General features: G+C 37.2%; 3 protein-coding genes across 3 annotated transcripts; 2 read left to right on the top strand and 1 right to left on the bottom strand.

Annotated features, from left to right (window-relative positions):
• Nucleotides 1-1,463: 1,463 nt before the first annotated feature.
• LOC110850126 (long-chain-fatty-acid--CoA ligase 4) lies at nt 1,464-7,346 on the top strand. Its single transcript, XM_022097607.2, has 11 exons — nt 1,464-1,828; nt 1,924-2,093; nt 3,168-3,359; nt 3,435-3,636; nt 3,872-4,138; nt 4,371-4,520; nt 4,982-5,371; nt 5,728-5,841; nt 6,047-6,310; nt 6,377-6,537; nt 6,972-7,346. The coding sequence occupies exons 1-11, from the start codon at nt 1,789-1,791 to the stop codon at nt 7,245-7,247; spliced, it is 2,226 nt and encodes a 741-aa protein (XP_021953299.2). The 5' UTR covers nt 1,464-1,788; the 3' UTR covers nt 7,248-7,346.
• Nucleotides 7,347-8,180: 834 nt separating this feature from the next.
• LOC110849909 (trypsin-1) lies at nt 8,181-10,101 on the top strand. The gene is made up of 6 exons (XM_022097383.2): nt 8,181-8,693; nt 8,753-9,047; nt 9,159-9,268; nt 9,337-9,522; nt 9,728-9,821; nt 9,882-10,101. Exons 1-6 carry the CDS (start codon nt 8,639-8,641, stop codon nt 9,934-9,936), a joined length of 795 nt encoding a protein of 264 aa, XP_021953075.1. The 5' UTR covers nt 8,181-8,638; the 3' UTR covers nt 9,937-10,101.
• LOC118435540 lies at nt 10,057-11,250 on the bottom strand. Its single transcript, XM_035851724.1, has 3 exons — nt 10,779-11,250; nt 10,588-10,715; nt 10,057-10,515 (listed from the first exon to the last, which is right to left on the bottom strand). The coding sequence occupies exons 1-3, from the start codon at nt 11,128-11,130 to the stop codon at nt 10,423-10,425; spliced, it is 573 nt and encodes a 190-aa protein (XP_035707617.1). The 5' UTR covers nt 11,131-11,250; the 3' UTR covers nt 10,057-10,422.
• Between the last annotated feature and the right edge of the window lie 4,534 nt (nt 11,251-15,784).

The raw sequence follows: 15,784 nt of genomic DNA, 5'->3' as shown, positions 1-15,784 counted from the left end.
TAGCAGGGATTACCGTTTAGTAATGTTGTAATGTACAATTTACTACGCGGAAACCAACTACATATCCCGTACGAAATTATTTCTAAATCAATACCGTATATATTTCTAGTATAAATACATATGTATGTACATGTCCGTGACTCTTTAACAATGCAGAAAACTAAATTTCTTTCCTACACATGCACACTGCAATTTTACAAATATATAGCTATGTATGTACATATTTAAAAATAGCTCAAAAAGTATAAACTCATGCATATGTAGGAACGAAAATTTCGTACCTCTGATTTTACCCATCTCACAATTCCTTGATTTCTACAAATCTTTCCAGTGGCGTGATCTTAACCTACATATTTATTAACACAATTTAGAACACATTTGTTTTCACATTGCAATAAAATTTCATTCATAATAAAAGATCATCTAACCAGTAACGATGTATTACTGCGCATTACAAACATACATATAACCTGTAAGTACATATGAATTTCAATTTAATTCAATAGGTTGTGTTTACCTCTGCCATTCATTTTTCACCAAAAGTGAATATATCGCCCAATTACATAAATCCAATGTCAAATTTGCCAAGTGATACATATGCACGCCTTCCTCTCATCATTTCATGATTGGTGATGCAATGTAAGGAAAGATTTTGGGGTGTAATTATCCCAGGCTTGTATAGTTTCCATTATTTGTTATGCATGTATTTATCCAAAAGCTTCTCTCAAAGGATCGAATTAAAGTTAATTCTTGCGGTGGCGTGACCAGCGAAAAATAATGTGCAACTCACTTTAAAATAAGACGTCAGCATGGTTCACCTTCTTAAAGAATCAGGCCATATGTATATATGGACGCTGTTAATTTGAAATTAATTTCCCTTTGTGTAATTTGCAGGTATACGTAAACTAATAAAATATGCGACTTGTCTAAGACACGAATCGTAATCAATTTATTGAGAGCTTCCTTAAATACGTAATTAACAAAAATCTTGATATCCTCCACTCCCAACACCGCAGTTTCATAAATTCAGTGAAGTTATTAGTCCACTTTTAAGTAATAAAATAATATCAGTTGTGCTAATTTAAGGATTAGTTATCCGCATAAATTTATTATAAAAAGATGGGTGTTTATTAGTATGCAAATATTGAATCTTTTACTAAATCAGAAACATATTCACCCAATTAAATAAGTAACCAACCAAATTACGAAATTTGCCGATTTACATTACACCTGGAAATTCTCAGCATTAAAAAAATATAATTATATAAACACGGTAATCCCATAATTTACACAAAGTCATGGTTCATTGTCACAAGATTTTTTGCGACGCTGATCTATGAATACGTTCGGCATGCATGGTGCTGCGCATGCATGGGAAAAAAATCATGTGTATAAAAAATGGGTATATATGTACATATGTACCTATTCTCGTACTTACATAAATTAAGATACTCGTAAAAACAATAATATTGATCGTGAGTTTACTTTATTTTAATTAATTAGGTTTCCCACGTTTTATGAATTAGTAAATAAGTATAAAGATTCTTTAGCAAAGAACAATTTCCAGCATGAATGGATATGTGCAGATATATACTTAAATATGCGTAACGGGTAGTCCGTATGTACATATGCAAACATGTGCATATGTACATGTGTATGTACATACTTCTATATATTTACCTGCTTGGGTATCAATTAGTGTGCACCTTCTCACGCTAATATTTTATGTACGGTCTCGTTTCGCGATAAGATACTGAATTTCTGTCGTAATCGCAGTAAGTTCCAGACATGGAGAAGAAGAGGTTGATCAGTAATGGGGGTTCTCCAGGTCAAATTATATATATACATAAATACCTTATGATTTTTTGCATGGCGACTTGTGACTCAAAAACGTGTTTACCAATTTTTATAATTTTTTTGCAGTTATGGAGTCACCAAAACCAGTTAAATATTTACTGCGGACAAAAAATCTTGGATTTTTAGGCAACGTGGTGGTCGCAGTGCTCAATTTTTTCGGTTTCATACTGGATTTATTTTCATGGGGGGATTCAGCCCAGGCGGAGAGGAGACTTGCAGCCTCGAAAAGAATTAAGGTATAGTTTTCAATGGGAAATATTGTTTTTTATGGATTAATTTAAATTTGCTGTATTTACATATTTTGATGAAAATGAATCTGCAGTTTGTGAATATTGCAAAAATATGCATGTGGGAAGACATATGAAAACGTAGGAGATATGTACATGATGACGACTAACATTAAAAATCGACCATGTTTCTTGTGTGATGAATCAAAAATTGGTTAGCACATTTCTCGCAGGGTCTAAAACTGTGGCAATCACAGTGTGATTTAAGAGAGATTTGTGTCATTTTCACACCTTATGATTTTTTCACCAATTGTGAGTTCTGTGATTTGTGATATTATTGGGGGAAAGTGAAAAAAGCTGATTAAAATACAATCTAGGACAAAGCCAATTTGATATTTACCTATCTATAAATAATATATTTCCCTGATTGCATCATTTTGCTGGGAAAATTTGACTAGAATGCAAAACTTTTATGCAAAACTTCTAGTTTTCTTGAAAAAAAATCAAGGATTTTCCCACCGCATAGATTTGAACGTGTGTTATCAATATAATTTAAGCCAAAATAATTCTTAAAAACCGCAGGTTTCGTAAATATTCTGGAATTTTGAAAGTTCAAACGTACCAATTTTCAAGAAATGTTCAAAATTTTACATTTTGAACAAACCCTTGTTTTATGGCAAACAAGATAAAACTGAGGAAATAATGAAAGACTCATATCGTAAGAATATACTGCACACTCATGGCAAAATGGTACTGAATCATTACCGAACAGAGTACATACATGTATCACCTCACAGACAAGGTAATAAATGACAGGTATTACCGTAATGTATGTAATGAAGTACACCTTTGTGATAAGGAAAATTTACCACTCAGAAACAAATTATTACCAATTCGGGGGAAGTTATTCCCAAATCTATACCAACACGAAGTGCATATATGTACGACTTCACGACATTTTTAACAGCGTAACTTTAACTAATTTACATCTACTTGGGTGATTAAAATTTACTAAGCTATTTCCTCAGAGATACATACAGCGGTCTAAAAAAGTAAACCTTGTAAATATTTATTTATTACCAGGCTGACGTAGTTTCCAAAACCAAGGGTTCTATTACATTTCGTTCTAACCAAGAGAAACGGGCCATTCACAAAGAATTGGACAGTTTAAATATCGACACGATGCATAAGATTTTGTCCTTGGCGATAAGTAAAAACGGATCAAAACGCTGCTTAGGAACGAGGCAATTATTAAGCGAAGAAGAACATATTCAGGTATCCGAATATTTCTTAATACAAACAATTTTGGGAAATTTACAAACAAAAAATCTGAAAATTTTGACATTTCAGCCAGACGGAAAGTCGCTCAAAAAGCTAGAGCTCGGCTCATATAATTGGCACACTTACGCGGAAGTCGACCATATCGCGAAATCATTGTCCTTAGGCTTGACAAATTTCGGATTAGTGCCACACGGAAAAATTTGCATTTTTGCAGAAACAAGAGCAGAATGGCTTATCGCTGCTATAGCAGCGTTTAAAAATTCTTACCAAGGTGACAATATAGTCAGAATAATTACTGTTTACGCAATATTAATAGTCTGAAAAAAAATCTGTAAGATTTCCTGGCAGATTAGTTTATATTATTTTCCAAAAACCAAATAACCTTTTCGGAAATTTTCCAATACTATTACTTAATATTGGCTGAAAATTATGTAGCAATTTATAATTCATCGGCAAAAGAATTAAGGTGATTAACTAATTAAAAACAATCAATATATATTTCTCAGTTGTCACGTTGTACGCCACGTTGGGCGAGGAGGCGGTCATCCACGCCTTAAACGAGACGGAATGTCCCGTCGTGCTCACGTCGGAAGAGTTGCTGCCCAAATTTAGGACGATCTTGGAGCAGACGCCTCACATCAAGCATGTCATTTTCATGGAGCATCAAACCAAGGTGACGAACACTTTCGGTTACAATAGCCAAGTAGGAATCCATCCGTTCAAGAACGTCGTTGAAATGGGAACGCGACTTGTAATTAGTGGAACAAGTAAAGGTATTTATTTAATTACTGCATATTGTTGAACTACAGTAGAATTATTTCTGCGGGTCACCTCATTTGCATAAATACCACTATGCCTATTTCGGGTGATAGGGCGTCAAATTATGCAAATGAGGTGACTATGTAAATATGTATGTACATAGGTGCCAAAATTCTATATAACTGCAAAAATTGTACGTGCAATAGTTAGCCTATCAAGTTTTCATTTTATTGGCACATTTTTTAGAGCTCCGGCCCCCCGAACCGGATGACGTTGCTATCATCATGTACACTTCCGGCTCGACAGGGGCACCGAAGGGGGTGTTGCTCTCGCATAGAAATATCGCTTCTGCACTTTATGGAATTACGGATGCCTTAGGCGAACCAAGTGACGATGGTAAGCTAACATTACGTAAAATTGATTAACTTGAATATCAAGATTTCGAAAAGCACAAAATTTTCCTGACAAGATATGTATAATAAAATATGGATGATATTCATTACGAGGTCGCATCAAAAAATAATTTTGAAAAAATTGCGACCTACATAAATAATTAGGTACTGCAAAAGTTTGCAAATAAATTTGCAAGCCGGATTTTTTGGCCAACTTTTTTTTCTAACGATGCGAATGATACAGGATCAGAACTTGTAATGAATCTGTTCTAATATTGCACAGTAAAAATCTCTGGGGGACGGAGAAATACAAACTTTGGCCTCTTTTAACATGCTTGAGCTTTGGAAATTTTCCGGCCCACGGAGATTTTTACTCTGCAATACTCCCATAGCTTTGCTCCATTTCAAATTTCGCGCCACTGTTCCCTCGACAAGAATAATGTATATACTAATTTTTGTATCCAGATTGCTATGTCGCCTACCTCCCACTTGCCCACGTGCTCGAGTTGATCTCTGAGTCAATCTGTTTCTTCAACGGTGTTCCAATCGGCTACTCTTCTCCGCTCACACTAACGGACAAATCGCCCAAAATCAAAGCCGGTGGTACCGGCGACGCCGGAATTCTCCAGCCTAGCATCATGGTTGCCGTGCCGTTCGCGTTGGACCGGATTTACAAAATGATTTTGGATCAGGTCAACGAGGGGAGTGCAATTAAACAGGCCGTGTTCTACTGGGCGTACGATTACAAGTTGAGGTGGTACTATAAGGGATACTCCTGTCCAAAAGTGGACTCCGTAATTATGCAGAAAACCCGACAAATTTTGGGGGGACGGGTGAAAATTATGGTTTGTGGAGGTAAATCATTGCATATTTTGCCGTATTCATCTATGTAGAATTTATAATGAAGCAATTCATGCAGTCATTGGTAACTCGTAAAATTTGTACGTTTTGTAAAATGATCTTACATACTTTTACAAAATGAAGACGCGCCCCCGATCTGAAAAAGTTTACCAAAATTTGTAAGCTAATTTTCCTCAGAAATATTTGTAAAATTTTATAAAAGTTTCTAAGTTTAAAGAATGCATGTAGGAATTTTATAATGTTACCAAAAACTTTGTGAATTGCCCCAAGTTCAGAAGCGTCTATTTATAACTGGTAAAAACCAATGAAAAAATTCCAAAAGTTTCCTAACTGTCATGGTTTTTTTCTAGGGGCACCGTTATCTCGTGAAACGCAAGAATTTATCAAAAATTGTCTCTGCATTCCATTCCTTGGTCAAGGATATGGACTAACGGAAACTTGCGCTGGGGGTGCCTGTTCAACAGGTGGGGATTAAAATAAGTACTACTGTGCCGCCAATATTTATAGTCACAAATAAATCTAAGGTTTCCTGGCAGATAGCAACCGAATAATAATATCAACCAGATAACATCTCAGAATATTTTGCAAAGAATTGAGACTATTAATATTGGCTGAATTTTTTGCACACATTTTGTACGGAAACAATGAATCCGAATTTGATGTACGCAGTCGAGGACATGTCCGTGGGCCGGATTGGTCCTCCATTTCGGTGCTGTGATGTCCGCCTGATCGACTGGGATGAGGGGAATTACTCCGTCGAGGACCAGCCCTTCCCCAGGGGGGAAATCTGCATCGGGGGAAATAATGTGGCGTTGGGGTATCTCAACCAGGATGTTGCCACCCGGGAAGATTTTTTCGAGCAGGACGGCACGAAATGGTTCCGAACCGGAGATATCGGGCAGGTCGAGTGGGACGGGAGTTTCCGCATAATTGGTGACTTATTTAAAAAATATTTTCGTAATTCGGAAAAAAAATATTGATTTCCGATTTCGTTTTCAGACAGGAAAAAGGACTTGGTAAAATTACAAATGGGCGAATACCTAAGTCTCGGGAAGATTGAGTCAATCCTAAAAACGTGCCAGTACATTGATAATGTTTGCCTTGTTGGAGATTCGTCGAAAAACGTGTGCGTCGCGTTGATAGTTCCGAACGAAAAACAGGTACAATTTTACTTAACCTCTTGTGTACTACTGATTTCTTACGAAATTTCTCTCGAGTATTTACGACGTCGAATTCGTAATTACATGTGATAGCAGCCAATTAAAATTTCATAATTTCTTATAAAAAACGAATATTTATTTCAATAAGTTGTCAAGTTTTGAGTTTTTTGACGAAATACACTTAAAAAACTCCTCTTTTTAACATTGGTCGGTATAGGGAAAATTCAAAAATTTGAAACGAAAAATATCAACTTTTGTACCCATCGGGTTTTCTACAAAATATCAAAGAAATACTCTTAAATATGTATGTACTTTTTGGAAATTTTGACGTCAATCTAATTTATGCAGTACACAAATTTGTGGATTTCATCCTTAAGAGGTCAACGAGTCACTTGCTTAAATAAAAAGAACGAATTCAATTTTTTAAACTTTAGATGATGGACGCTGCCTTACGCCTCGACAAATCCAACATTACTTGGGAGCAGATGTGTTGCGACGGGCAAATTGAAGCTTTCTACCTGCAAGAAATTCAAAATTTTTGCAAAATCGCGAAACTCCACCGGTTCGAAGTTCCTGCCGCGATTAAAATTTGTTCGGAAATATGGACCCCTGACACCGGAATGGTCACGACTACGTTTAAACTGAGGAGACGAACGGTGGTAGAGAGATATAAAGCGGAAATTAATCTTATGTATGCACGACTGAAATAAATTAATGTTTTAGTGTGAAATTTAATATTGTAGAATACATAAATGCGAGATTTTGTTGGCATGGAAATGAATAAATTTCTTGTTGCAAGTGTTACCACATCTTAGAAATCCAGTATTAAAATGTTACCAAGCGGTATTCATATACCAAACTGGTATTAATACATATGTATGTACATATGTAAGTAATACGCTATATGTAGTACTAGTAATAAATAGTAATGGTAACAGTATGTGAAAGTTTTACCATATGGATAGTAAATTTTTACGGTCTTGGTATAATTTTACCCATCGGTAGCAACTTTAATACCGAGAATTATATAATGTCTGCGTCACTATACGAATTTCTAACGGTGTCTGTACATCATATTCTGAGGAGTAGGAAAGGACCAGTATTTTCAGAAACATGTGAAAGTTAATGTTTCGATATTCCAGTTTGTGTAATTTTGTGAGGGTTTTATACAGAGTGCACTTCCCTTTAAAAGATTTTCAAAATTTAACGGCTAGACTATAGCACAACTTTTTAAATCTCGTGACACAAGGGCTCTGCAATTTTTCAAATTTTAGTCCTTGCAGACTAAACTACTGACCGTAGACATAGTAAAGTTTTTCCAACCCAGAATATAGGAATTTTCCATATCGCTTATCGAATTTTGAACTTATACATATGTATGTGTACTTTCCAGAAACTTAAGATTTGAAATTATATATGTACATACATATTTGCGTAGTTATATAAGTTATACCTTAACAAAACCGAGCGCGTCAGGAGGCGTTTCCCTGAATAAAATTTCATTGTACGTATTTAGATACACAAACTTGTCAGATATTTCCAGACTAAAGAGTGGCTGACATTTAAAAAAATGATGGATAAGTGACAAGACAATCCCTTCACGTGCTCGTTTATCAGGGTTACATAAACACTGTAACACCTTGATATGTAATACATATATGTATGTATGTATGTACAGTGCATGTGTATGTAAATATGTGCATACCTCGTATAACATGCACACACCAAACAATCAAACATTCATAAAATTTACAAAAAACCCGACTTCTTAAAACTATTGGAAATTTAGACCTGTTATCAGTACAACTTCCCCGTCGGAGAAAATACCGAAAAACGACTGCACTAGTTATCTACATGTTTTTGGTGGAAGAATGCATGTAAAAGCCATCCTTGATGAAACCGGACTTTTCAAAATGATAGGAAATTTTATTTTAAGCCATTATCAGCACAACTTCCCACCCGTGCAGAAATTCCAAAGTACATACGTGGACCAATTATGCATGCTTATCATGGTCCACCGAAGAGTATAAAAGCGAAGCATTTTCCATGACAAATTATCAATCCCACACAGCCCATCCAATTCCAATCATCTTATCCAAACATGAAATCTGCAACAATCTTCCTCCTCCTCGGCGTCGTCGCCGCCCTGGCTTCTGGTGAGTATTTATGGCACATAATCAAATTTCGAAAAAATTTAAAAAAAATTTAATTTCAGCCATGCCCAAATTGGACCCCGCCATTTTCCAAGTGGCCGACCCTCGCCTGATCATCGGGGGCGTGGAAGCCACGAGGCACGAATTTCCCTTCATGATCGACCTGCGAATTGATGGGCAGCATAATTGCGGGGGGTCGATAGTGTCCCCAGATTGGGTCGTTACTGCGGCTCACTGCTCAACCTTTTTAGCCAATCGGTACACCCTTGTCGCAGGGGAGCACAACCTGACCCTCAACGAGGGGACGGAACAGAGTCGTAGGGTCGCGGCCATCGTGAGACATCCAGGTTACAACAGGTAAAAGAAGTAAATTTATGCTAAATAAAACCAGAGATCAATGCCGCCGGTACTAGTTTTTTAGCTGTACAATTATCTACATAAATACGTACTGATTGATGCTATTTTTAGACCGACCCCTTTAAACAACGATATCGCCCTGATGCGAGTCGATCGTCCCTTCGAATTCAACGAGTTTGTCGGCCCCGTTGTCATCCCAGATCTTGACTTTGTCCCAACTGGTAAGTAAAAAAGTATAAAAGACGCCAAAAATATTGGTCAAAACTGGTTTTTCCCTGGTAATATCCAGCCTTGGCCACCGCGGCGGGATGGGGCATGCTCGATTACCCGATCGGTGACCTTTCCGATGTCCTCATGAAGGTTGAAGTCCCCTTCGTGGAGCAAGAGACCTGCCGAATCGCCAACATTGACGTTAACCCCGTCACAGACACCATGGTCTGCTATGGGGTTGTAGGAAAGGATTCGTGCAAAGCTGGTGAGTCAAGGGGTCACTTTTTTGAACAGTGACCGTGGAAGGCGTGAAGGCATTAATATTGTGGAATATATTATATAACACGGGATGTATCATGGGGCCATCCAACACCGCTGAGAGCATTTGTCCCCACGTTTCCGCAGCTCAGCTACATATTTTTTAACGAAAAATATTAAATTGTGCCCGCATTTTGTAATTAATTTACCAGATTCCGGCGGTCCATTGATGTGCGGATCGGACAATGCGCTGTGTGGGATCGTTTCTTGGGGCGAGGGGTGTGCCCTGGACGGGTACCCCGGAGTGTAAGGAGAAAAATTATTAAATTTTTTTCACATTTTAAAGATTTTTTTAAAATTTTGCAGTTACGCGAAGACATCATACTTTGCTGAATGGATCAGGTCAACCATCGCTGCTTAAATTGAGTGTCCTTCAATGAATGACATTCATATTGATATTCTTGGAAGAAACAAATTTATGGAAATAATTATGTTTACATATGCAAAATTCAAAAAAATAATTAATGACTCTGTAACGCCCTAGATTGAGTATTATTTATTAAAATTGTGTCTGATTATTCTGAAATTTAACATTTTCGATCTGAAAGTTCATCTATCTAAATGTAAACTTCAATTCAATTCGAGTTCCAACGTCATATTAAAGTTGGAAACTAAATTTTTTAATCGACAATTTCGAAATTGGGGAAATGCTCTACCCATATTAAACACGGCTTGTTAGTTCAAGTTAACTTAGATTTACATAATTACATACGTAACAAAAACCAAAAACGAGACATTGTGGTTATCAATAATAACTACGAAAGATTGTAAAGTAGCAAACAAAAGTAACAACAATGACATATTTACTTGTAATTGGTACCTCGTCTTACAAATTGTTCGAAATCCCTCACCAGTCATTAAGACTTAAATTGGTGATACTAACTGACAAATTATTTTCCCGAATAAATTCACGAAAGGCTTCCAAAGGTTTGTCGTCGATCTATGCAAATATATATGTACTTAAATTCCCATAGTACAAAATTACACATTAATTTACATATACAAAATTTACCGGGAATCCTTCAATAGCCACATTTCGAATCGTATTGCATGCCAAGATTGCTGCTCTCATAGCGTCCAAAATTCTAAACTTTTCCCTAACATTACACCCATAAAATCGAAGTGACGTGTTCTTCAAACCTACAAAGGTAAATTTATTATAGTAGAATTTACTTTTTAAAATTGTGAATTTTATATTCGTACCTTTCCACTCTGTCATTCCTTCCAACACGGCAATTATGAATTTCTCATTCAAATCCTTCCTGACACGTTTAATGCGAATTTCCACCTTCCCACTCGTCAACGCCCAGTCACTCAAGGATCGCATTATTTCCTTCAGATTGAGAAAATCTTCTGGGCCATACCAATCTGACCATGAGCCAATCCCCAACTTGAGCTTAAACTCCTTCACGCCAGGGAAGAGGGTGACCAATTTGCCAGCAGTTTGTCCATCCACATTGACAAATTCTGCGTAATGCGTGCAACCAACCTCTAGCGACGTTATCCCAGTGTGTCGCAGGTGGTAGGTTTCAACCATTTTAGAAATGCCCCACATCTGGCAAGAATCGATGGAGAAATGCGTCAGTTTCGGAAGGTCGGTGGTGTTCAAAGAGTCTTCAATTTTCCACACGTCGACAGCATCGAGGCAGAAGTGGGTAAGATTGGGGAAGTTCAAATTCACCTAAGAAATTACAATTAATGAAAATTACTGAAATACAAGTACCTACATAGATAACATACACGGTAATAATATAATAATAATAATAATTTATTCTGAAATTCGTACAAGGCTCGTCGATAATCGTCGATAATCGGGTTATTTAATCCCATTTTTTGTAGCCGTTTCTCCACTTCCGCGATCTGAGTCTCAGTCCCAGTTTCAGGAAAACCATAAAAAACAATGGATTTCTCCCGTTTTAGATTTTCAATTGCTGCAAAAGCTTTTTGCGAATTAATGTCGCATTTTCCTTCGATTTTATTCAGTCGATCCACTAATTCCGTGTGGTTCAGAGTTGGGACTTTTGATCAGCTCCTCACCCTCCCCTCCCCTCACCAATTCCTCAAATTTTAAGTCCTCACCCTCCCCTCCCCTCACCCATTCCTCAAATTTTAAGTCCTCATCCTCCCCTCCCCTCACCCATTCCTCAAATTTTAAGTCCTCATCCTCCCCTCCCCTCAGCCATTCCTCAAATTTGTAGTCCTCCTCCTCTCCTCCCCTCACCAACTCCTCAAATTTTTAGTCCTCACCCTCCCCTCCCTTTACCAGTTCCTCAAATTTCTACTCCTCACAGGGTCGTGAGATGACAAAACCGTTGATTTTTGAAATCCCCGCTCAAATCTACGTCTAAAACGGTCGAGACGAAAAATTCAACAATTTTCGACTTTGGCGACATCTACACGGTCATAGTATCGTCGCACGTCGAAATGATGGCGATTTTTGAAATCCCGTCTAAAAATAAGTCTAAAACGGTCAAAATAAAAAATTCGACATCTTAGACCGTTTATGTCATCACCGTAGCGCCGTGACTTTATGACCTACGACGCACACCTTCGAACTCATCCGTACTTCAAAATTAGAAACACGTCGCGAAAACCGCATAGCGAAATTTGAATCCGTTCTAAAGTTATCGTGGATAAAGGCAGACAGATAGACGGACAGTCACAGAGCGGATAGTAGTATATATCTATCTGTGTCTTACTCCCTCCTTTTACTCGAAGAGGAGTAAAGAGGACGAGGAGTAAATTACTCCTCGTCCTCTTATCCCCCATATATGAGAGATCTTGTATTTCTCTTCCATGCTTATCCCCTCATCGACTCCTCAAATTTCTACTCCTCGTCCTCCCCTCTCCTCACTAATTCCTCAAATTTTTAGTCCTCCCCTCCTCTCCCCTCATTTTGGAGCAAAAACACTAGCTACTCCCTCTCTTTACTCCTCCCCCTCACTCAAAAATGAGGACGAGGGGCAAAAATCCCATCACTGGTGTGGTTTGTCAAAACTTCCTTGTGCTGTGCGTCCATTTTCTCCATAATTTTGTTAACGTCCATGATGAGGTCGTCTTCTAAATTAGTTCTCTTTTTGGATCCCTGCTCCTCAGGGGAATTGGATTGCTGCCGTCGCCTTTTATCCTGCTTTTTATTTCCCCCACCTCCCCACAGATGCATTCGTGCGTGTACTCAATCCGCACCTACTGTTAATAAGCCGGCCGATTCTGAGTAATCACTACACGATTAACCCAACTAAGTATTCGCAGAGCGAAGATGAGACAACCTCCTCTGACCACTGCTAAACTCGGACCCCACATACACGGTACTCATCACATGATACATATTTGTGCAAAGATGTCACCTTCATAGGCATCTCATCCAGAAGAGGATCATAATCCAACGTCAACTTTTCCAAAGAATCTCTACAATTTTCCAGCACTCTTCCCATTTCGCAGATCTCGACGTGCACATTTTCTAAATCATGACTTTTATAATATTCAAACTTCAACCCCTTCAGTTTTCGACATGGTGTCAAGTCCGGGTAGAAATTCGTTCTGGCATTGAATTCCTCCAAGTTGGGGGCGGCGTTGAGCAGCCCTTGACAAAGGGAGGAGAAGACGGCACGAGAAAAGTATTGGTCAAGGTTTGACCAGATTATTAACGAGAAGACTTTCAGATTTTGGAGCGTTCGAAATTGCGGAATTTCCAGTGGTTTTTTGATATATTCATAGATATCCACTTGACCCTCGATACTTGCCATGATCGAAATCCGGGTCAGGCTTGGGAATTGATAAGTACTCCACATTTCCTCCAGGGGAGGATTAAACGTACCCACTGCGTCGAAGGTGACTGTGTCCAACTTATCGCAAATTTCAGGCAAAAGTATTACAAAGTTGGGTGGCAGATCTCGATTGCATTCAAGTTCAGCACATTTACATCCCCCCCAGCACTTACAGTACATGTCGAGTGTTATGTTCTTGGCGAGTTTGTGGTTAAATGAGGTCAACTCTTTACCATTATGGCTGGGCGATGTTGAAAAGGTGAGGCGACCCTTTTTTCCGAGAACCCTGGCGCCCACGTCGGCCCAATGGGTGCACACGAGTCGAACAGACTTTAAAGTCTTCAAGTCCAAGTGGGAGAACACTTGCTCCAAAATCTAAAATAAAATTGTGACAAGATTTTATAGTTACGCAGTTTTTGCTACAAATAATAAGTTGAATTGGTTTAAAAAACAAGTAAAACGCCAAGGGTGGATAAGTCAAGGTATTAATTAATTAAATTACGTGTGGTATCATTAACACATAGACGTTGTTGTCGACAAGGTCAACATTATCCATTTGGTCAATCTCGGCCTGCATGGTGATGTCCTGTGAAATATATAAATTACAAATTGTCAATAATTAATGAAAGAAATAAAGTAAAACATGCAAAAATGTTTAAAAATGAGATTTTAGACATAAATTCATATTCATGCCTGCTTATGTTTTCGTTGTGACTAGATTTGGATCCGTTTTTTTTGCTTTCAATAATCAGTAAATTGATAGAATTAAGGCTGTAATTAATTCCGAACTGAAAAGGCTGTATGTTGTCTGTGCGACGTAAATTAACAGTTGCAAACGAAATGCAGATAACCAGCAAATTGATGAAAATTATTAATTGGAGTTAACTCCAAACTAAAATTTTTAATTATTGTTGTTCACTGTTCACGTCATCTGCAAGTAAATATGTAAACCTTATGAAAATGAACATACCCAAATATGTAGGTATACATATGTATAGGTTGCTTCACCCAAGCTCACGACAGAGCGGGGAAACTTGATTCTACTGTATGTATATGAATTTACCTAAAGACTCGATTTCACTAATGCATAAACAAGGTCCCAAAAAATGGGAAATCTTAGTGAGGCAGTGCAATCTAAACTAAGAAATAAAATTAGATTGCAGAATTTTTAAATCACCGCTCTCAGAAATATATCCCCTAAATAATGGGATGTAAATATTTCTAAAATATAATGGTCCATTATATTTGATCTTCGTTAATTTAGCACACTTCTCTTTCACTAGTAAAAGGTCATTAAATTCTCAAATTAAGACTGGATTATCATGCTTATGCAAAGCAAAATTTGCAATGCATGCAGTGAAAATGATATTGAGAGCGGTGATTCAAAAATTCTGGAATCTAATTTTATTTCTTAGTTGAGATTGCACTGCCTCACTAAGATTTCCCATTTTTGGGACCTTGTTTATTTATAACTTGTGATTCAGTTGTCAACGACGCAGCACCGCCATAATAGTTTAGTAATTTTACTAAATTTTTAGTTTTCAAAATTGAATAGCGTGGTGATTTCTTAACCGATTTTGGTCAACTTGGTCTTACTTAAAATGATCAGAAGGAATCAGCGTAACGTTTTCCAATAATGTAGAATACTGTGATGCTCCAAAATTGAACCGTGGATAAAATGTGACTCCGAGTGCAAATTTTTGTTCCTTTTCGCCCATAATCTTAGTAAAAGTCAAGATTTCTCTTAGTTTTCAGATTCCCTAACAATGATCTGTGCAAAATTTAATGAAAAGCAGTTCAAACATGGCTGAGATATAGAATTATTTCACATTTTTGGGGTGGGGTAAATGCATACTTAGTAAATTTTTTTCGTTGTTAGGGAATCTGAAAACGATTTCTGGTCCGACTAAGAGAAATCTTGACTTTTACTAAGGTTATGGGCGAAAAAGAACAAAAATTTGCACTGGCCGGTAAAAAATATGTATTTTAAATAATAACCAAGACGTAGCAATTTTAATATCGCGAAATCTATACCTTCTTCACTATACAAGATTCTTACGGTGTGTGTACATACATACGTAATATCATATTACGTTTGTATGTATTTTAAACTTTTTCAATAATAACCCGATCGGGTTGAAACTTTGGGATATTGTTCCTGGTCAGGCATAGGTCACACGGTCAAAAAAATGTTTTCACATATTTTACATATTTCCAGGTTTTGGTACATATAAATATGTTTTAACATATTTCGACGATTTGGCCGAAAATGTGCATTTTTTGATACACATAAATATGTTTTTACATATTTCGGCGATTTTTTCAAAAATATATATTATTTTTAGTACACATAAATATGTTTTTACATATTTCAGCGATTTTTTCGAAAACTATATATTCTTTTAGAGAATTCCCATAAATTCAAAATTCATAAAAAATTCC

Source organism: Folsomia candida, unplaced genomic scaffold (assembly GCF_002217175.1).
Source record: "Folsomia candida strain VU population unplaced genomic scaffold, ASM221717v1 Fcan01_Sc005, whole genome shotgun sequence".
NCBI classification, from domain to species: domain Eukaryota; kingdom Metazoa; phylum Arthropoda; class Collembola; order Entomobryomorpha; family Isotomidae; genus Folsomia; species Folsomia candida.
Note: the sequence above shows the minus strand (reverse complement) of the source record. Positions and strands in the feature narration are given on the sequence as shown.